The sequence below is a fragment of the Magallana gigas genome, chromosome 1 (assembly GCF_963853765.1).
Source record: "Magallana gigas chromosome 1, xbMagGiga1.1, whole genome shotgun sequence".
NCBI lineage: Eukaryota > Metazoa > Mollusca > Bivalvia > Ostreida > Ostreidae > Magallana > Magallana gigas.
In genome coordinates, this window is record NC_088853.1 from 7110931 (window position 1) to 7133840 (window position 22910).

The 22910-nt window shown below is 32.3% G+C and overlaps 2 protein-coding genes and 1 long non-coding RNA gene across 3 annotated transcripts in view; 2 read left to right on the plus strand and 1 right to left on the minus strand.

Moving 5' to 3' along the window:
* Nucleotides 1-16913, plus strand: part of LOC136274621 (transient receptor potential cation channel subfamily M member-like 2) — a 34529-nt gene extending 17616 nt beyond the window's left edge. Inside the window, exons 6-13 of the mRNA XM_066081932.1 lie at nucleotides 3668-3899; nucleotides 5304-5366; nucleotides 5472-5624; nucleotides 7447-7713; nucleotides 7815-8007; nucleotides 8630-8801; nucleotides 9948-10120; nucleotides 14827-16913. Coding sequence (XP_065938004.1) covers nucleotides 3668-3899; nucleotides 5304-5366; nucleotides 5472-5624; nucleotides 7447-7713; nucleotides 7815-8007; nucleotides 8630-8801; nucleotides 9948-10120; nucleotides 14827-14939 — 1366 coding nt within the window. The 3' untranslated portion in view covers nucleotides 14940-16913. The remainder of the gene's footprint in view (nucleotides 1-3667; nucleotides 3900-5303; nucleotides 5367-5471; nucleotides 5625-7446; nucleotides 7714-7814; nucleotides 8008-8629; nucleotides 8802-9947; nucleotides 10121-14826) is intronic.
* An 830-nt stretch (nucleotides 16914-17743) lies between these two features.
* LOC117691700 (uncharacterized) lies at nucleotides 17744-22720 on the plus strand. Its single transcript, XR_010713077.1, has 4 exons — nucleotides 17744-18394; nucleotides 19322-19869; nucleotides 20236-20420; nucleotides 20548-22720. It is a non-coding gene; the product is annotated as an uncharacterized lncRNA (long non-coding RNA).
* A 13-nt stretch (nucleotides 22721-22733) lies between these two features.
* The window catches only part of LOC136274626 (uncharacterized), an 8519-nt gene continuing 8342 nt past the window's right edge, over nucleotides 22734-22910 (minus strand). The window contains exon 3 of the mRNA XM_066081945.1: nucleotides 22734-22910. This exon is cut by the window's right edge and continues 499 nt beyond it. The gene's annotated coding sequence lies outside the window, so the exon portion shown is untranslated.

Here is a 22910-nt window from a genome sequence, read left to right on the forward strand (position 1 = left end):
AAGAAAATATTGCAGTAGAAAATCTTCTTGGTTTGTAGCCGTTTGTTGTTTTTGAGGGAATATGAAATAATTAATGGGCCTTAGTACAGAACTGATACCTGTATGCCTGACAATACATTAAATAACACATCATGTGACAACATTTTTCAGTCAAATGTTTTCATCGATCAAGTGAATAAGGATATAAAACGTCACACAAGTTTACAATAGGTAAACAATTATTTAAGGGAAGTCCAATTAAGTTTTTTACTGTAGCCTTAGCAACTTTTGCCACATAGTTCAAACACTGCGTACTGCCTTCCAGACTAACTGGCGATTCTCTCTCCGTCAATCATTCGTTAACTTTCACATATGAGATATCAGCTGTGAAAATGAAATATATCTCATCTGCATGGTATATTCATAGAGCTTGGCATCTTAAATAAACACACTAAAAATATTCACTTAGATGTGGAAAATGAAAATTACACTAATTTAAATTCGATATTTTTTTTTTTATAAATACCAATATACCAAACAAGAAATATTGCAGGTACATGGTAACTACCTTTTCCAGTATTGTCATCATATAAAAAAAATGCATTGCATGGCTTCTAAGACAACATATTAATGAAATAAAATGTTGGCATCCTTTAATTGTGTAGATTCAAAATGTTAAATTTATGATTACACACAATAAGGTAGGCCCACAATGGGTGTTGATTTTTTAACTGATGTACGTCTTAGGAAATGTATGATTTGTTTTATCTTAAATGAGCTAATACTGTTGACATATGTGCAAAAATTGTAGGAAATAATATACCGGTGTTATATATAATTAATATATCACAATATATTTTCACCCCTACCCCTTTATAAAATAATGAGTTTTAGGTCAGAAAATTATCATGGTACTTGAATTTGCTAAATATTAAATTTTACTGTTCTTAATTATTTAAGGACACACGAGACGTTCCTCAATTTTTTTATAATGTTCCCTGATAAATTATTCCTTATTTATTAACATTTAAACCTGTTAATTCCTAAAAATTCAAGGTTAATTACCAGGCTATTTTTAGAGCTAGAATTTTTAGAATTTTCCTTAAAAATAGCATGCAAAATTACAAAATGCATTTGAATGCTTATAAATAAAGTCATAGTATATATTTTCAATTGAACACTTTATATCTAAATAAAAAAGTATCATATAACAGGAAAATATAATTATGGAATTACTTGGTGGAAATCTTCACATTTTGGAGATATGAAAAAATAGAAAATAATGGAAGATAGGTCGCGTCTGACCGTAAAGTGTGTTAAGTCAATGTAGTTCGCCGTTGTTGCTCAGGTGAGCGATGTGGCCCATGGGCCTCTTGTTAAAGTGAGTTATGCATTTGAATCAGTGACAACTTATGTGTATCTTATTAATTTTGTGAACGACACAAAGTTTCTACAGATTTTATAGCGCGTTTTGGTACATTTTGAAAGGTAAGTTTTTAGTAAAAGTGGCGACGTCAGCGTTTGAGGCGGCATTGGCAATAAATTGTTGTGAACATCTTGGAAGATATTCTCTATTGATTATATAATGGATAATAAAATACATTAGAAATTAATGCCATTTTATGATTTCGCATTAAAACAAAAAAAAAAGGAATTAGAGAATTGTGATGACATCAATAAAAACAGAAAGATAGAAAACTAAAAATGGACGGAAAATGCTGACACATTACAGTTGATAAACTGTAGGAAGTACAAGACATATTTAGATTAGGTGGATCATTTTTCTTTAAAAAAGATAGTTTTTAGGTCAAGTGAGTCGCGCTTTTTCAACTGTTCTTCGTCCGTCGCCGTGAGTCTTTGCGTCTTTGGTGTGACTCAGCTGTAGGATGAAAGAAATATCAATTGTGGAATGCATTACCTTTCCACCCCAGGACGTATAGGTTTTTTTGGCTTGTCAATGTTTTTAGGATGAGTATGTCCTCACCCACCCCAAACCTCCACTTCAAAAACGATGCTACGTCCCTGAATTGTGTTATCATTTAATATTCGTGATTATGTATAGACACATTGCATCTGGGAAGGGGGGGGGGGGGGCATCCGACACTTTTTTCTCTCAGCAACCATTTTCTCTTAAATATACAAATACATAAATGATTGCACTTAATTTTGGCCCATCCATGATAAGAAAGTGAAGTGAAAGGAGGAAATTGATAGGGAAATTGAAGTTATAGACATTGTATAAAATACACACATCCCGACCGCCACAGATAAGGGTTTTCACGACTTTTGAAAAGTTGTAATTTCCTCTTTTTTTGGGCCCGCCCCGTCCAAAACCAATGTGCCTGATGTAAACAATATACAAGTCAAAATTTACATATTTTTATCGGAATAGTACAGTTTTATATCTATTTTAATTCTTTATGTCTATTTAATTCTTGCTAATATTTTTCAAATTCCTTAAATTTCTCCGATTTCCCTCTCGGGGAAACGCAACCTCATTTATGAATACGCTTTCTCCGGCTTACGTTTTCTCCAGGGAACTATTTCTTTTTTAGCCTTTCTGCCTCCCATAGACGACCTTTTAGCCCCTTTCACATTTGGCGAACGACCACTTTACAACACTTTGCGATCGAAGTTTTTGAGCTTCACACGAGCTCTCGCATACGTTGCACGAGCTCTCGCTTACGTTGCACGAGCTCTCGCATTCTTTGCATACGTTTTACTGGTCGTATCAAGTCTCCTCTGAATAGGGGACATGCACACTATTCAGTAAAATTCTTTGATTTATGGCTATACAGTAAACGTTTATGCTGTCATGGTTCAGTGGATTAACTGAAAACCACGGTACATTTTCATCTGTTCGGTTTTGGTTCTGTTTTTTTCGAATGGGTTGGTTTAAATTTGTGTAATATATTGAGTGTTCTTAGAAAAAATGGAAAATTTCATTATTGTGATATAGCATCTGGGGTTTTTGTAATGAACATTAACTTTGTATACACCTGACTGAGTAAACCAATGATTTGTCACTCATGTTAGATGAGAAATACACGCTATTAACATGTGTGTGAAGAAGAAGTAATCCTTTAATAAAATTTGATGGCCAAATAAGATGCAGACATCGAACATGTTTTTTTACTTTTTTTAAAGAAACGTTTAGGTCTGAAAATTGTTAATCATTTATAAGAAAAATTGAATAAAGGAAGCGAAATATCTAATCCATGCAGAATATTGTACGGAAAAAAATGCATGAAAATTAATCTTAAGAGAACAAACATGATTCGGTAAATTGCCCACACTTATTCATAAACTATAAAAAGAAAAAAAGTGGAAGTTTACAATAAAATTATCCAACACCATTTGTAGTACAAATGGCTTTTAAATGTAAATTAGGTTTTATTTTGTTTTAAGGCCACATGAGTCACTAAATAAGCAATTGGTTATGCATTTCCCGTTTATAAATCAAACGTGAAAAGTATGTCTTTGAAATGTCTTATAAATAAATATTTAAACAAACAAATAAGGTAATAACAACCTAAGAACATTGCACTTGAATACATATATATACATAATTTGAACGATGACCTTTCATTGATATTGTTTTGATTTTAATAATTGTCTAAAAGCATAATATTATAAAGTTTGTTCATAATCAAATACTAGTATATGTAAGTTTGATGTTTGGATTTAGATTATTTGAGGAACGGTGTCTTAAAATGATGGACAGCATGTACGAAGAAGACACAAAGCACGCCATTGATCTGATGGATGACGAGGCAGTAGTTTGGGGAATTAGATCCAGTCCATTAACATTTGCGTATGAGAATTTCATGTATGATATTGTGGCTCACACCTGCTCCCAGAAATTTATGAACAAGCAATGGTACAACAAGTTGGCACCAGACTTGAAGCCTTTTTTCATGGTAATCGTTTAATTAAAGCAAAACCTTAAGATTGAAGATACAATAGTCTGATACATGTATGGACACCATTAGTTCCATTTTTCAAATAATAATTACCAGATTCCTGAAAGCAACTAAAAGGGTATTTAATTGTATTACACTTACAGTACCGATCAGACCCAACCTAACACCAGTGTAAACCCCAACTAAATCCTGGTTAACTTTCTGGGTTTACTTTTTGAAAATTTGGGTCCACATGGTGTTTACTTTGGGTTTACTCGGGGTTTACTTTGGGTTTACTCGAGAATTACTTTTGGAGTCAACTATATGCACTGAAGTGTGAAGCAGACCTGTATTTTGTCTTGTCATCCTACTGCCTGTGATTCCTGTCCCTTGTATATTCCGAATACACATGTAGCACCTGCTTTCAGGGTATACTTCTGATCGAGGTTTACTCTCTGTGTCCACTCTGGGTTTACTTGGGGTTTACTCTGGGTCCACTCTAGTAAACCCAGAGTAAACCCAGAAAGTAAACCCAGGGTTTAGTTGGGGTTTACTTTCTGTTAGGTTTGGTCTGATCGGTACTGTACGTGTTCGCCTTTCTGCATACTTAAGCAGAGGAAAGACGAACAAAAATATGAACAACCTTTTGCTTACCTGATAACACATGCTACAAAAACAAGTCACTCCTTATAATGTCCAAACTTGTTTTATGTCCGTGTTAAATTTATTGCATCTCTATATTGTTTACTTTAATATGTAGCGCGACCGAGCGTGCGGTCTTATTTCTCCACTATTCTCTATAAATTAATCCATTTTAATTCACCTCTAATTTCCTTCTTTGGTAGCGTAAATAAAAGTCCAGTTATCTATTAACAAATTTATTCCGTTTTCTTACATATTAACAATTTACACAAACATAGGTCACTTTCTAAACCTGCCTCTCGAACTAGAACTCTACCTGTACACATATATATATCTCTCTCGCGCTTCCACGCATATATATACATAACGGGGGCAGCTCCGCCGGAGCTGCTATTACCCGGCAGCTCCTCGGTAGCTGCCGGTCAGTTATTACGTAATACACATACACACGCTTTTGTTGACAAACAAATCACTCTCTACAAATAGTACTTTCTTAATCACTCATCAATGAATCTTCTTTTTGTCTTGAAAATAATGGGAGGCATTATAGTGAGCATTGATATTTATAACACTGCTTCAGACAATTTTCAATATGTGTCCTTGGATTCTGCAATAATTTTCATATAAAAACTTTATGTTAAATTATCCTTTATACAGATTAACAAAATTTACAATTTTATCACATACATTTTTATACATGTATTCTTGTATTATAATTTTATTTCGTTTTATCATATTTGCTATATGTATTTTCACAATGTTTAAAATTAATATTTTCAGTCGATGTTTGATGAGCCTAAAAAGTTCTTTACCGCACCGTTGACAAAATACCTGTTCAATTATGTAAGTAAATCAAAACAGATTAGATATATGAAATATGCATTCTTAAATTCATTTTCTCTATTCTTTCAATTTTAAAACATTGATTTAAACTTATTCGATTTTCAGATGATGTTTTTCTCAATGCTGGTTATGTACAGTGCTTTCGTGCTCACTAGTGTAAGCACGAAATATTATGTACTGAACATTGGGCGAGTGTTCGAATATTACGTGTATTTTTGGGGAGCTGGCGATCTGATCGAAGAACTGATTAGCTGTTTTGTACGTATTTTCAAAAATGTCAATGGTGTTTGTTATTCCAAAGAAAAACAATAACCGAATACGAAGAAACGATATAAATGACATCTACTCACGCTTGTATTTTCATTTGTCACCAAGGCAATAACGCAAAATTTGATACACCTTTTGTTTACCTAAGGTTTTGGAAAGCAAGTCTAATAATTCTGTTTAAAATTGGAAAACTAGGTCATTGATAACACGGGAATTAAATGAATTTCCTAAACACGGGAATTAAATGAATTTCTTAAACACGGGAATTAAATGGATTCCCTATATATTGATATATTTTTTCTGACATATTGATGATAATCATATTAACATACAATAAAACCTCATACAGGCATTTTAGTGAGGAGTCCCTCAAAAGCAATGTTTACATGTACTTGTTTGAGTAATTCAAATAAACTAACTAGTTTGAAATTTTGTAAGCAAATTAAATTTGTGTTAAATATTACGTACTGCATTTGTGAATTATGCTTATATTTACCTGGAAAATATGCAAAAGGGAACGGTACCTTATTACAATGTTAAGAGTTATTTAGTGTACAACATCTTTGGCATTTGTACAATCTATACTTTTAAATTAAGACAGTTTGCCAAAAAACTTGCTTGCACAAGAGTAACTGCTTATATCTTTGGTATTTCAACACGATGATTTTATGTGATACGTAATCGTCGAACCGATTACAAACCTACTTTCATTTCCGATAAACAAGCCCAAAATAGCAAAAATAAGAGTATGGTGGTAAACACACTTTGGCAGATCAAAGTCAGTGGGAGTGTGCATCAAAATATATGTTTGCAATGAAATAATATTGAATAATTACGTAGAAATGATTATAATTACTGGGGACTTATTTAGAGTACACAGAGAAGTTAAAATTAGAACAAGGTTGAATAATTAAAACAAAGCCATTCGTTTCTTTATTTTGTGAATTTAGTTCTAATGTATGAAACGCCTGCCAAGCTCGATCTCTTGTGAAAGAATGGATTATAACTTTCCAGTACGGGGTAACCAAGAACGCACGTCTTGTAATGAATAAATAAAGTTAAACTTAAGTGAAGATGGTGATGACTGTCATTTATTTTTTAGGTCGCCTGGATCACTTAAGTAACCATGTTATCGCTCTGCATCCGTCATCGTGCGTCATGCGTTGTCCGTCAATAATTAAACAGTTTTACTTTCTTCGTGAAGAAGTATTCGACAAGAGTATTTGCATTTGTGAAACTGTGACCTCACCTGCGGGGCCAAATATGCAAACGGGTGATTTTGGTAAAAAAAAACATTTCTCATCCTACTCACGTGGGTGAAAAAATACATTGTACTTACACTGTATGTCCTTGAAACACTTAACTGAGATTGTGAAATGTGTGTCCTTGGTATAAGACTTTAAGGTGGAGCAAATATGGCGATATGGTGTACATGTATTTACTATTTGAAAACTCTCTTAGCTAGGGTTTAGATAATCTAAGATTCCTCCTACACTTGGTACCATTGCCTCATTGCCATTTTGCTCCTCAAAATTGTTTAGCAGAGGCATAAACTAGAGGCCTGTCAGATAAAGGTTTTGACACTCCAAAAGTAAACTTAAGACGCACACATGCCAAGAATGGTCTATATAAGAGCCATGACACTTATTTGACCGACAACAAGTGGTTTTGCTTTTTTGTATTTACTTTTTTGATAATTTATTTTTTTCAAAAGTTAATGGATTTAATAAAAAAAAATTGGTATATAAATGTTGGTTTTCTATCGTCGTTTGAATAATTATCTTAAATGTTGTTTTCTGTGCATAATCTTTAGGGCTGTTTGGAAGCTGAAGGTCGTTCCCACAGAAGCTATTATTCTCGTATGAAAAGATACCTGTACGACTTCTGGAACTTAGTGGATCTGTTGTCATACGCATTGCTGCTATCGGCACTGTTTGTGCGACACTTTTACATTGAAGAAACGTTTACTATTGCAAGACGTATGTTTGCTCTATCTCTGCTTGTGATGTATCTAAGATTCCTGGAAGTATTTTTGATTCACAGAACACTTGGACCTACACTCATCATGATTAAAGAGATGGTAGGTACATTTTTTTCTTGCACTCAATTCCTCGAAGATTTAAATGGCATTGTTAAAAAATCAACATTATCGAATTTAATTAAACGTTTATTTCCCCCTAGCTTAAAGACCTTCTTGGCTTTCTGTCCATTGCTGTTTTTGTGGTACTGGGAGTTGGAATCTATTACCATGCAAACCTCTGGCCAGACCACCAAACAATATGGAGCGGTGATTGGACTAACTGGAGGATATGGACCATCATATACTACCCGTACTGGCAGCTCTACGGGGAATTAAATCTTGATCAACTTGACGGTAAATGACACATATATTTATTGATATTGATGAGTTATATGGAAAGTTACCATCTTCTTAGTCTAATGCTTTTATTAAAGCTATATGAGCTGCAATTTTCATGTTGATTTTTTTTCCAGAAAATGTTATGCTCTACTATAATGTCAAAAACATTATGGTTTTTAAATTTCTGTCAGTTAATTTATATGGGAAAAGCCATTAAGAAGCCTTAATTGGAGCAGAACTGAAATAGTGTTGTCCTGTACAAATATTTATCTGCTATATTATTCCCTACCAGAAAAATCGGTTTCCTGACATCATATTTTTTTTTTCTAAAATCATAATTATCATAATAGTTTATAACATATAACATGCAGATTTATCATACTCGCAATATTTTTCAACAAAATCAAATTCTAAAAAATACACCTCTTACTGCTTTAATCTATTAAATAGCAATATTCTGGCAATAATGGTAACTGTCATCAAGAAACACGAACAAAACTCAATCCTTTCAGTTTGAAACTGGTTTTTAAGGCAATTATCATCAGATTATTGCATTTCTTTCGTGGGTAAAATTATCATTTTCAATTGGTATATATTCATGAAATATTAACCAGTCTTTTTATAACTCTTTTTCCAGGTAGTGAGACAAAATCCGACGAGCGAACGTGTACCAATATTTCCTCTTTATGGGAATCTGACACATCGCAACAACGCTGTCCAGAAGAAGACTGGACTGTACAAGCTGTAGCGGCGATATATCTGTTGTTCTCCAATCTCCTGTTGGTCAATCCTGTTATTGCCATGTTCAGGTGACGGTTATTAATCATTATTGCTATATTATTTTGTTGCTATATCAATTGGTTTTAAAATACCAATGTTTAATGTTTAAGTGAATCAAATAACCATATAATAATATATTCATAAGAACTCGTAATTGCTATCTTTGGAATTACGCATAATTCTACTAGTTTGATTTTTGATCAAGTGATGATATATGGTCTAATAAGATAAATATCAACATTTTGTCCTAAGTAACTATTAAGAAATTAAAAAATCATAAATAAACATACGAAGAAATATAAATATAATGTTTACCTTTGCAATATAAAAGATTTACAAAGATTTAAAAAAAAACAAACTTTGTTCGTCTTTATTTGATCGGAGAATGAAAAACAAATCAAAATGACAGCTTATTTTCGCGTCTTGTTTTTTTTTTGTTAAAAACACAATAAAAATAGTTTTAGATGTACTGAACGATTGAGCCTTTTTTACTGCAATAATAACCTCGCGATTGTGTGTCAAAGATGTGTCCAAAATCATACCGACTAAAACTTTGAAATTTTATTTTCATCATGTGATTAAAAAAAACAGAAATTGTCACGGGAATATTAGAGACATTTTCTTTAGAAAAACAAACATGTTGTGAAAATGATTCTTGCACAGAATCATACACAGGGAAAAATAAAGCCTTTCATCTCTTTAAGTAGAAAATGTTAACACTTATTACGACCTCAGATATAAGAGCGTTAATTTTAAGGAGACACCTGACAAAGTCGGAAAATGGAAATGCTCGGCGGATCTAGATATAATAAATTAAATTATTGATGACACCTGGAGATTTCTTATCTTCATCTCTTACAAGATATATTGATCGCACTATGATAATTTTCTGGCCTAGTTTGTCGAAATTCGTGGTGTCTTTTCATTCTATTGTTGAGAGCCAGCCGCGCCGCAATGTTTACAATCGATGTCCAAACAGTATTCAAGGAAAGACTGCATGGCTCACTGTATTAGCCGTCTAAAATCATTAATTTTAGCGATGAACTGAAAACCGTTAGATTTTAAAAAGCGTAATGTTTGAAAGTTCATACGATTAACTTTGCAAGAAAAACCATTAAATTTCAGGAAAACTGGCTGTACATTATATTAACAATGAATTATAAACATGGTTTCAGTTACACGTTTGAGAGAGTACAGGAAAACTCGGAAAAATTGTGGCGTTTTGAGAGATACACGGTAATTAATGACTACGAGTGGAGGATTCCATCCCCCATTAACATTGCATTTCTTCCATACCGCTTTTTCTGTTGCCCAATGAGAAAAAGAGGTTGTTTAAATAGATGTCGAGGTAAGAGCAAATGGTTGTGTTGTTTTCACAATATACATCTCTACATACACGGGCTGTCCTAAAATTGTATCAACATTTCACAAAACTTAAAATGTATTTGATTTAACTGTATAAGGTTTTCTGCAAGATCTTTTGTCGATCCAAAAGCTTAAAGAAAAAATAGCAACATCAAATTGTGTTATGTTGTGTGATGATAAGAATGGTTGTTGGTTTATATTTATATGTGAAAATGTCTCAGAGATAGCATATTTATGCACCAAGTAAGCACATTTACTTTATATCTAGTTTTGTTTTACAAATATGGTTCATAAGTAAAAACAATAAATCTGCAAATTCCAAAAATGGCCTGTATTACTTATTGTCAATTACCGTATTCCCGAACTAAATTGTTCAGCTTGGTTTTTTTTTCATTTCTATTGGCTGTGGAATGTTAACGTCATGTAAGTCAATGTTTATTATCATTGTCATTGTACACAAATGGATGGGGGGATCAGCACCTTCATTACTGTAATAGTTTTCTAAAAGAAAGGATGTATTTTTCATAAAGCATATATATGTCTTATGAACCTTACGAGTACGAATAAAAGAAAACAAAATTACAAGCGTGTTTCCCTTAAACAGTGACATGTTTCCCGGTACACGAATCTCACCCATAATACATGCACATAATTTATTATATGATAAATAAATAACAACTGTTCAGCATATACAACATTAAGATGTATATGTATTAGAGCAAACAATAACGGTAACTTGCTTCTCCGATGGCAAGCGCAATGAGGTCAGTTCTTTTACGTGGGTGGGGTGTGTTAAAGGTACCTGTATAGTGAACATGTAATTTTGTTTAGGCCACTTGAGTCCATATATATTGCTACCATAGTTCAGTACCATAGAAAATCGTGTCTAATCTATGTGCATTTTATGCTTATAAAAATGAGCGTACCACATAATGCATGATGCGTACATTATTAATAAAACTGAATAGTATTACACATTAACCAGTAACATTCCTCTTTTAAGACCAGGAAAGCTGAAACTTATGTGGAAGCATCCTCAGGTAGTGTAGATTCAAAGTTGTGAAAATCATGACCCCCGCGGGTAGGGTGGGGCATCTATGGGGGGTCAAAGTTTTACATAGGAATATATAGAGTAAATCTTTAAAAAAATTCTTCTCAGAAACTAATCAGCCAGGAAAGCTGAAACTTGTGTGAAAGCATCCTCAGGTAGTGTAGATTCAAAGTTGTGAAAATCATGACCCCCGCGGGTAGGGTGGGCCACATGGGGGGGGGGCGAAGTTTTACATAGGAATATATAGAATAAATCTTTAAAAATCTTCTTCTCAGAAACTAATCAGCCAGGAAGGCTGACACTTGTGTGGAAGCATCCTCAAGTAGTGTTAATTCAAAGTTGTGAAAATCATGACCCCTGTGGGTAGGGTGAGGCCACAAGGGGGGGGGGTCGAAATTTAACATAGGAATATATAGAGTAAATCTTTAAAAATCTTCTTCTCAGAAATTAATCAACCAGGAAAGCTGAAACTTGTGTGATGGCATTCTCAGTTAGCGTAGATTCAAAGTTGTGAAAATCATGACCCCTGTGGGTAGGGTGAGGCCATAATGGGGGATTGAAATTTTACATAAGAATATACAGAGTAAATCTTTAAAAATTTTCTTCTCGAAAACTAATCAGCCAACAAAGCTGAAACTTGTGTGGAAACATCATCGGGTAGTGTAGATTCTAAGTTGTGAAAATCATGACCCCCGGGGGTATGATGGGGCCATAATGGGGGATTTAAGTTTTACATAGGAATATAAAGTAAATCTTAAAAAATCTTCTTCTCAGAAACTAATCAGCCAACAAAGCTGAAACTTGTGTGGAAGCATCATCAGGTAGTGTAGATTCAGAATTGTGAAAATCATGACCCCCGCGGGGGTAGGTTTGGGCCCAATGGGGGGTCAAAGTTTAACATGGGAATATATAGAGTAAATCTTTAAAAAATATTCTTCTTAGAAACCAGGCTTGGGGCGAATTACATTGTAAAGTAATGCATTACATTACCATTACTTCATGAATTTGGGCATTAAATTACCATTACCATTACTTGATTTTCTTGAAGTAATGCATTACATTACCATTACATGAGTAAAGTAATGCATTACCATTACCATTACTTTGTTTTAAAAAAGCAAAGCTAATAAAGAGTTTTTGCAAATGTTTCAAATATAAAACACTCTTTAACATATCTAGAGGTTCATGCTCAGTATCAGGTTCAAATTCAATGACTATACAAGAGTCGTTCTTTATTTGCTCAATATATAATCATCTTGTGGCATTATGAACAACATACGTATTACATAAGGAAAATGATATTCATAGACATTTGGCATGATCCAATGTAGGATTCGAAATAGAGACACAGAATTACATGCCTAACAAAAAGCAATTTATGGAAAAATGTTGCGGTTATCAAAAGCTAAATAGAGATATTTCCCCAGATTACACAAATCTTTATAATTTTGGACACTTAATTGTATTAATTCAGAAACAGATGGTTTTTCCCAGTTATATTTTTTAAGATACGGTGTTTTAATCGTATTTCTTTCTACTGAGGACACTTTAAGACAAAAGATTGCTGTTGCACTTTATGATCGAAGTTTCAAAGGGTTCATCTTTTAACTGCATCCTGTTAGTTTGAAAATCTTCCCAGCTATACTAAATAAATGTTTTAAAAATACAGGAGCAGTCGAAGCTTGGACTGAAAAGTACTGTTTGATGATCGTTATCATAGGATATATTAAGTGCAATAATAGAAAAATACATATCATGAATCTTGTATTTTCTATCAGTCCAAACTAATGTACAGTGTACTTAATATACAAGAGAGAGAGAGAGAGAGATAGAGAGAGAGAGAGAGAGAAGAAATAAGTAAAATTATTTTCAAATGGGTTATAATATTGGAAGTGATATCTATTTTCATCATGGATGGACAGTGCAATTATTTTGCTTTTAAAGGTGCATGTCTGTCTCCTATTCTATTGGGACATAGTAAAGGGAAGGGGATTGTGGCGTTTAGCACTTAATTCTTATAACAATTGTTTTGATACTTAGATTATCCTGGGGGCATAGTGTGTTGTTGACACATTTTTTCATTGAAGTGCAAACTAATTAGAGTAAATTGTTTAAATCATTAAAAACTCTTCATAACAACACTCTTAAAAATGTTATGAAATTGTGCTGTTATATTTAGTAATACATGTAATACTATTAACAATTCAAAAATGAATTTTTTAAAAACTCTTTTAATAATACAATTAAACATTTTTATCTCAAGAATTATTTCTTTCTTCTTTAAAAATAAATTTAATCAAATTCAATTTCAACTATTCATTTATTCATCACATTTTTAAAAGTGAACATGCATAAATAAGCATAGTAATGCAAAGTAATGCCATGTAATGCCAGCATTACACTAGATTTTGGAAAGTAATTAATTACATTACCATTACTTGTAATGCTAATTTTGTGGCATTACACATTACTAGCATTACTTTGAAAACATGTAATGCATTGCAATGCATTACCATTACATTTAGCATTACCCCAAGCCTGTTAGAAACTAATCAGCCAGGAAAGCTGAAACTTGTGTGAAAGCATCCTCAGGTAGTGTAGATTCAAAGTTGTGAAAACATGATCCCCAGGGGTAGGCTGGGGCCACAATAGGGAGTCAAAGTTTATCAAGGGAATATAAAGGGTAAATCTGTAAAAATCTTCTCAGAAACTAATCAGCCAGATGATTCTTTATAATTGTTAAGACTTTGCTTCCAGGACAATTCTTTGGCCTCACAAGAAGGTTCAGAGTTTGATGTAGGTTTATATCCCATATATAAACTATTGTTATGGATATTTTTGAGAACTACAATACTCAACATATGATATGACTATAAAATCATCCTGTTAGAAAAGGGACTAATGATTGTAAACATAAGAATATCCAGGGGGAAAATGGATGTTATTTATACAGGATCTACATGTATTATTGTACATTGTCCATATAGTTTGTATTATGACTCCATTAAGCTGATTTTATCATACCTATTGTTCCTCAGGTGAGCGATGTGGCCCATGGGCCTCTTGTTTTGTGTAGAGAGAGTCCCCACAAGCCAGACTTTAATACCTCGTTGTCTACCTTCTCCTATAGATTCTTACTATAGTGGAGTGTCCGACATTTTTTTTATATATATTGACCAATACATATAATTTGATTAAATTGACTTTTAGTGATAAAAAAGACCAAAACTGTTATCAAAAGATACAAAAGCAATACACATTAGGTTTTCCATGCTGTTTTTATTCTAACTTGAACCCTTAATGACACACGTTGCATCTTTATTTTCTTCCGAGTAATAAAACTTGTACTTTTTTTTATACAATTAAGGGACAGTCCTCGTCAAAAACACACATTAATCAATGTTATATTTTTTTTAAATTCAGTTGTATCTCTAAATGCATATAGATTCCTTTCACCATATGCATTAGATTCAACGAAACATCAAATACCACGATATTTGTCGTGTGTTTAAGAATATATTTCTCAGTTATGAATAAAATTAATGTTAAGCAAACGTTCTTTCCAGAAGCATCAAACCGTATTTCTAAATTTTGGTGAGAAATATTTGATTATGTAATCCGTATTTGTGTTTTACTAGAAATTTGCGACAGAGAAGAAGTGGAAAAAAAACAGGAAGAATTATCAGCCGACATGAAATACCACAGAAATTTTCAAAAAGTAATAGCACTAAGAAATCACAACAAAGTTTAACCGATCTGTGTACGCACGTTGATTGGAGGGCAGCTGTTTGTCGTAATAGAGTAACATTTTGATTTCTTTTCCTTATGCCACACAGTAGTTGGCTGTAGACTTTAAAGGTTAAGGCTTGTTGGACTTATTATACATTAAATGCAAAATTCGAGGTAAAGTGTACAGAATAGAATATACTGAAATGCTCATTGTGTTGTAACACTAGCCCTCTTTAGCCTAAATTCGAAGACTTTGTATTTATAAATGGTTTCACGAATCAATTTTGCACAATTTTGTGGTAATCAGTGAAAACCGAAGCAACACTTGAATAGTTTTCAATCTTATCTAAGATTAAGGCCATTTTGTATTCCGTAAAAAAATGATAAATTAGATTGCAAAATAAATCATTTTTTTTAATAAAACCGTAAGATTCAGAAAACCGTGTATCTTTGTTTTCTTATGCGTTGTCGAATGCATATAATTATGTTATGTCGCATTGTATCCTGTTTCAAACAAATATACTCTTTATAAGAACACGCTAATTAGAAACTTTTTTGAACATTTTAAACGATCGTTAGTTGTTTGGTAATTGTATTGTTAAACGAAACATTTTTGACTTATCATAATTATAAATTGAGGGTAGTTACTTAAATGTGGCAGTTCTTATCTTTTAAAAAGATTAGTGAAGCACGAAAGTGTATTTCTAACCAATTGCCTTAATTATCTGAATCGAATAATTATTAATATGCAGAAGGCGCTAGAAAAATGTGTGCGTGTGTGTTAAAAGGGGGATGGGGTCTCAATTCAGAATGGTGAATCTAGAGTGGGCTTCACATCAGTGATGACATTGCCCATTAAATGTGCTTAATCATTTTGTTTTTACTGTAATTTTAATTTGGAGGTGAACATTTTCAAGATCAGTGAAACCCTTGGTACTGTCTTTAGCAATCGTATCTTCTTGGATCTTTATAGCAGGCTCGGAAAGCAACCTTTGATATGTAAAGGTAGTAAACAGGCTTTTCAGGCAGTTCAGTACAAAATGTACATAACTGCCCGAAGAGCCAGGAACGGTGAAAACGTTTGCAGACTGATCGAATTGTGATTTTATTTTGGATATATTTTCTTTGTTAATGTTGCCTAAGTATCTGTTTTGATTTATTTATTTGTGTGTTTATCGATTTCTTGCTTTCTTGAGAAAAAGTGTATTTAAACCTATGTTTTTTTTATATATCATTTTTTATGTTCAGAATCATCTTTATTTTTGTTTTTGTTTTTTGTTCGTTTGGTTTTTTTTTTCGGGGGGGGGGGGGTGAAATCCGATTTGAGTATTAAACAAACCTATAACAAAGTTTAATTTTTGCAAGCTGAATATTGTGAGCTTATGATGCGGCGGATTTAAATGGGTTGAGATGCAGGATAATAAAGGGATCAACGTTATTAAAGAAACTTTTAACAGATTAAACAAAGTTTAGATATATATATATATATATATATATATATATATATATATATTTATTTTCAATTATTGTATACAGTGTTATCACATAAAGATATACTTACGACAACCAATTCTATGAACATATAACAAACAGCATTGATGTAAAATTATATTTGATATGACAATTTGTTTTTGTTTAACGGTATGTTTAACCCGTTAATACAAATTTCCAATAAGTATTATTGAAATATATTTGCATATGTGATATCTCACTACTTTTTAGTTAATAACTAGAACTTTTTTCAAAGAAGCGTCTGTTTCAACATCACATAAACCTGAATAATTATGCGTATATATATCTAATAGTTATTATAAAGATGGGTGGTGGATTTTTAAAGTTATTGAACGAATTGAGTGTTGAATTTGTATTGCTTTGTAGTTTGTAAAATTTGAACATGAAATAAATTGATCTGACTTTGGTTTATGTTTGTTTTGATAGTCTTAGATATATATCTAAATAATCGATCTACTCTTGTGCCGGTAAGTATTTTGACATTTGCAAAGTTTTGAGCGATCTAAAATTAAAGTTACTCCAATGTTTACAACCTCATGCACAACCTTTATATATATATATATATATATATATATATATATATATATATATATATATATATATATATATATATATATATATATATATATATATATATATATATATATCTGTGTGGGTTTTTTTTTGGTTGATACTGTGATAAAAACATATCGTACAGGTAATCCTTGTAAAGAAATGATCGACATATGATGTCAATTATCAGCCTTAAATATTTTGATAAAACATTCATTCAATACGATACATTGCTCTCTTGTTTTTACTATCTAAAATAGCAAGAAAGGAATTAACGTTGTTACTAGGCGAAGTTTACTTCCGAACGATTTTTGAACGCTTTCAAAGTAGAAAAAAAATATTTAAATGGTCATGTAACCGATGGATGTTTTAGCCTCATGTTAAATGCATCAAAATAACTCCTCTTATCTATAAAACTATTTTTTTCTAATTTACAAAGTAGTGTAAAGCGTAATATTTATATTCTACTGTTTTACATAATATTCGGTGATTTATTAATCAGTGTGTATTAATTTACATGTAATTTGCCTCAGCAGTTTCCAAACGTTGATTCCTATTTTATCGGTTAAAAAAATTTAACATGTTGTTAAACACCGTGATCTACAATTATTCATTTTCATACTTTCATGTTGAATACTGAAATCTGATTGGTCTTAACGCAGTTTATAATCCGTTTTATTACACTAAGCGTTAGCAACACACTTAACAACTGGTAACACTGTATAAATAGTGCCTCTTTGGGAGGGTTACTGTTGAAATTAACACCCCGAGAAAACCATTGTCAATCGACGCGAAGCGGAGGTTGACAATGATTTTCGAGGGTGTCAATTTCAACAGTTACTGCCAAACAGGCACTATTTATTTTATTATACTGAATGTCTTAAGGCTGTTGTTTACTCACGATATTTTAACACAAACGGGTCGCCGTAGTTAATGATGACGTAAATTTATTAAGATCCGAAAGAAGATAAATAATATTTTAGGTTTATGTATATAAGTTATTTAATTTAAACTCTTCTTTAATTTAATCTTTGTTGTCTTATTATTTATCAAACAAAAGATTTTAAACTTTTTACGACATATGCCGTATGTCAGCAAGCGGTAACATGTAAACAATCGTCTGTCAAAATGTTTTCGACCTGATTCACGGTAATTTACAATCATGCCACGCTGGAAAAAACAAGGCTTCTCAAAGAAGTCAAATCAATATAAAAGCAATTCTCAGCTTCTCGCTAGTCACTGGACCGACCGTAAGACCACAGATGATCACAATTATTGGGAGAGTTCTCCTGATATTCAACAGACCGACGATGCTCAGACTACCGGTATACATAATCACGATGGCCTGATGTATGTGCCAGAACCGGCAGGCAGCGACGTTTCCGTCTCTTTCAATGATTTGGAAAATTCTAGGTATTGCTTCAGATGATAAATTTAGGAGAATAACTCATGCTATCATATATTATATATATAATTTAATGTAGTAAATTTTACACGTTTACAGTAAATACACATTTTTGAAGTCTGCATAAACAGTTGTAATGCATGATAAAGAGAAAGGCATTATGCATGTACAGTAGCATCTTTACATATAAGTCATGTTCTTCATTTATATAAAAATGTAAAACAGTAAAAAAAAATACCTCGTTTGATTTTAGTTAATTTGCATAATTGTCATTTATAGCTGCATAGCTGCAGGTATATGTAGCTCCTGGTCTGAGAATATTCAGATGGATGATCTGGGAACTTCCCACTGGAAAAAAATGTGTATTTATTGCACACAACAACGTGACTGATGAACCTTATTCAATATACGCAAATTCTGTGAAAACAATTAGTACTATTAATTTCTTTATGCAATTTACTACAGTACTGATATTGTCTCTTTACTTTGAAGCCTCTGATAGTCTTTTAAACACCATCACCAATCCTGTAAATTAAAGTGATGCAGTTTGTTTACATGTAAAAATGGTGACTCTCAATTTAACATACTTGATTTTCTGAGGTCGATAGCATGTTGCGGAGAAAATCTGAGGCATGTTAAGAAATAAAAGATCTGCATGAAAAATTTAAGGGTGCTATTTGTTTTCACAGAATTTGCGGATGACTAAGGTTATAAGTCAAAAACTAGTGCACATTTTTGTGCACAATAAATACACAATTTTTTCAATGGGTGGCACTCCAGACTGTACCTTTTAGGTCGCCCATCCGAATTTTTTTTAAACCAGGAGCTACAGACCTGCAGCTAAATTGTCATTGCCTGTGTTTGTTCAGTATTACCAAACTTTGATTTGTTTATAAAGAATCATTCAACTTTATTTAAAAAACAATTTTTTTAAGGTATGACTCATCATGGAGAGAGGGAAGAAGGGTTGTTGAGTTAGGGGTGTTAGCAGATGGCCTCTCCGGATGTGAAAAATGTGGCATTCCACTCCATCTTTCGCATTCCATAGGAGTACTGTCATGTGGATTAGGTTCTTTTTTAAAAGTCCAATGCCAAAACACCATATGTCAACACTTAAATACAATACCAACTGGAAAACGCCATGGAAAAATTTTGAATACTATACTTAACCATTATGAAGAACTCTATAATGCGAAATACATTCCGTATTGTTTACAGTTAGGAACTTCATAACCCATTTATGAAAATTTTGTATATTGCAAATTGAGAAAGAAATCATTACTATATATATATATATATATAATAATGAGTTTGTTCATAATACTATATCATATTTTAAACAGGTGAACAGAAGAGTGGGTCTTTCCCCAGGAAAGCACACAAAAAAGTTTTGCCATCTTCGAGACTCACAGTCTAGGAAAAGACAAGCTACTGCACGAACAAAAAAAGCAAAGAAGAGAAGAATAGAATTGAAAGCCAAGAAGTGAGTCTCTGAAATAAAATCTTTCTCTTTATTTTTTTTTAAGGTTTTATGCATTGATTATGATATTGCATATGTGTGTATGGAAGTACCGGTACTACTCTCCCTACCAATTCAAGATGAGGATTAATTCATTGATTATATCAGACAGTTGTTACAAACAACTAGCTTCTCTAAAAATACTTCAGTTCTTGTAAGGTACTTATTTGATATATATACAGTAATGTTGACAATAAAAAAAAATGTGTGCATATCTGATGCATGCATGCTTAATGAATTGTTCACTGCTTATCGGTCATTAATGTGAAAATGTTTAAATTAGTTTGAATTAGTCAGTTAATGATATTGATTATCTTGTTGCCTTTGTAGATGCCAGACCACATCATGTAAAGAAATAAGAGAGGGTCCGACTTATATATCTGGAGTTGGAATTGGTGATCCAAACAGTGCGGTTAAAGAAATACCACGACCATCATCTGTACCACAACTTCAGAGTTTGTCATCAATCAAAGACCATAGTCTTGTCTTTTTTGACCTGGAAACAACAGGACTTGGTATTGATGCATATGAATTTTTAATTATCCAAAATATTAATCTGGTTGATTTAATTCAAAGGATTGTTTTTATAAGTTTACTCATGTGACGTAAATGCTTATGTTGATGCTTTTTTTTTTATTTTAGCAAGAACATCACATATTCTGCAGGTGGCTGCCGTCTGTGGGGATGAGACATTTTCCACCTACGTCATGCCAAAGGAGCAAATTACCCCTTCTGCATCAGAAGTTACAGGCCTAAAGCTTAATAATGGAGCCCTCTATCACAATGAGAGGAAAGTGAATGCTATTTCAATATCAAGTGCACTTGAATCCTTTTTAAGCTTTATTGAAAAGCAAGCCTGTGTTATTTTAGTTGGCCATAATATCAAAAGTTTTGATGTTCATGTTCTATTTCATGCTTTAGATTCTTGCTCTTTGTTAGATCGGATGGCACATTGCGTGCAAGGGTTTTTGGATACCAAATATTTATTCAAACTTGTCCATCCTAACTTGTGCTCATATAGGCAACAACATTTATCAGATGTGTTGCTTCAATGTACCTACAATGCACATGATGCTGTAGAAGACGTTTTAATGTTAAAAAGGTTATTTGACACTGTTCAATTTTGTGATGATGAACATTCATGTACTACATGTACCTGTCAGTATGCATTAAGTGCTTATTGTTACCAAAAGGTTGTGAACAGAAATATCCCGTCTTTGCAATGTCTGGTAGATAAAAATGTACTTAGTGCTGGAATGGCTAAGAAAGTTGCAGGCAGTGGTCTAGATTTTGAATGTCTCAGACTAGCACACTCAAGAAGTGCTGATGGTATTCATGATCGGTTTACTGAACAGTGTGGCAACAGCTCAGTTAGAGTATATAAGTGTAAAAAAATTATTGATTCTGTCACAAACTTTTTCATGTCTTTGAATGAAAGCTGAATTAGATATTCTGTCTGATCATGATATCAATTTTTGAACTGCAAAACATAATGAAATTCAATGTTGTTTTTTTTTATTGGACATATTCTTATATTCACATATGTTATATATCATTCATTATAAAAATGAATTTTATTCACATGCATAGAACATACAAAATTTGTGAATTGTTCATTAGAAGCTATATGTCAGTATTGATTTTGTATATAATAATCAGTAATATATTCTTTTGATTTGTGATAACATTCTATTACATAATATTTTAACATTTATATATTTTTTACAAGAATGTGTCAGGTAAATTAAAATTGATATGAATTTTTTTTTGTAATAGTATTTCTTATTATTTAAACAAAAAAAAACATGTTGGATAAAATAGAGAAATGCAGAGGAAATTCGAAATTTTGAATGTAAGAATTTTAATTTTTAAAATGGTTAATCCATTATTTTTGCCTTAGAAATTATCAAATTAGATGTCACAAAGAAAATCTAACAGATTTTTCTTATTGTCTTTTGTTCAACTGTTTAAGAGAATGGAATGAAAATACATATGAATTCGGGAAAAAACAGAGGAAATTCGGATTATTAAAAGAAAAAAATATCTCAAAAATTTGATCATTGACGCCCACTTTGCTTTTTAATTTTGTTTTCTTTAGGATGCAGTTTACATGTATAGCTTATCCATTATCCATAAAGGATTATCATCATTCAATTTTTTTAATATTGAAATGAAAATTTGTTGATTTTCATGGACATTTTTTTATGAAACAGAGGAAATTCGAGTTGCATAAAATAAAAACGGGATTGTTTCATGTAAAAATTTTAGTTTAATTTTAAGAATATACTCTTTATAACGTAATAGATACACACAATGTTATGTTTTATTAATGTGATTAACAAATAAATATTGTCGAAATATGTGATTATCTCCTAAAATTTCAAATTTACAACGCTGAATTTATGCAATAATTTGATTGGCCACTAGCAAAAAAAGTAGGTCATTGACCCAGTTGATTGAAAGTGGATTTCAGCATTACATACAAGTGTCCTACTTGTCCAATAGTTATTATATGGATATCATCAGTGGATTTTTTTTTCATTCTGAGTAAACGTCATCCTTAACTTTAAAAAAAAATTATTGCTTTTATACAGAAATAAAGTGAATTCTACGGCGAACCGTACGCGCATAATTTACGCGCATGTAACAATTCGTTGTGTTACCCGTTGCCAAGTGTGTTGCTTACGCTGAGGGTAATAGAACGGATTATCAACTCCGTCTAAACCAATCAGATTTCAGTATTTAACATGAAAGTATAATAAAACGAATTGTTACATGCGCGTAAATTATACACTTACGGTTCGCCGTAGAATTCACATGATGCAGTAAAAATATCTCAAGAATTAAGACATTCAGTATAATAAAATAATTAGTGCCTGTTTGGGAGGATAACAGTTGAAATTAACACCCCTCAGAAACCATTCTCAACCTCCGTTTCGCGTCGGTTGACAATGGTTTTCTCAGGGTGTCAATTTTAACTGTTACCCTCCCAAATAGGTACAATT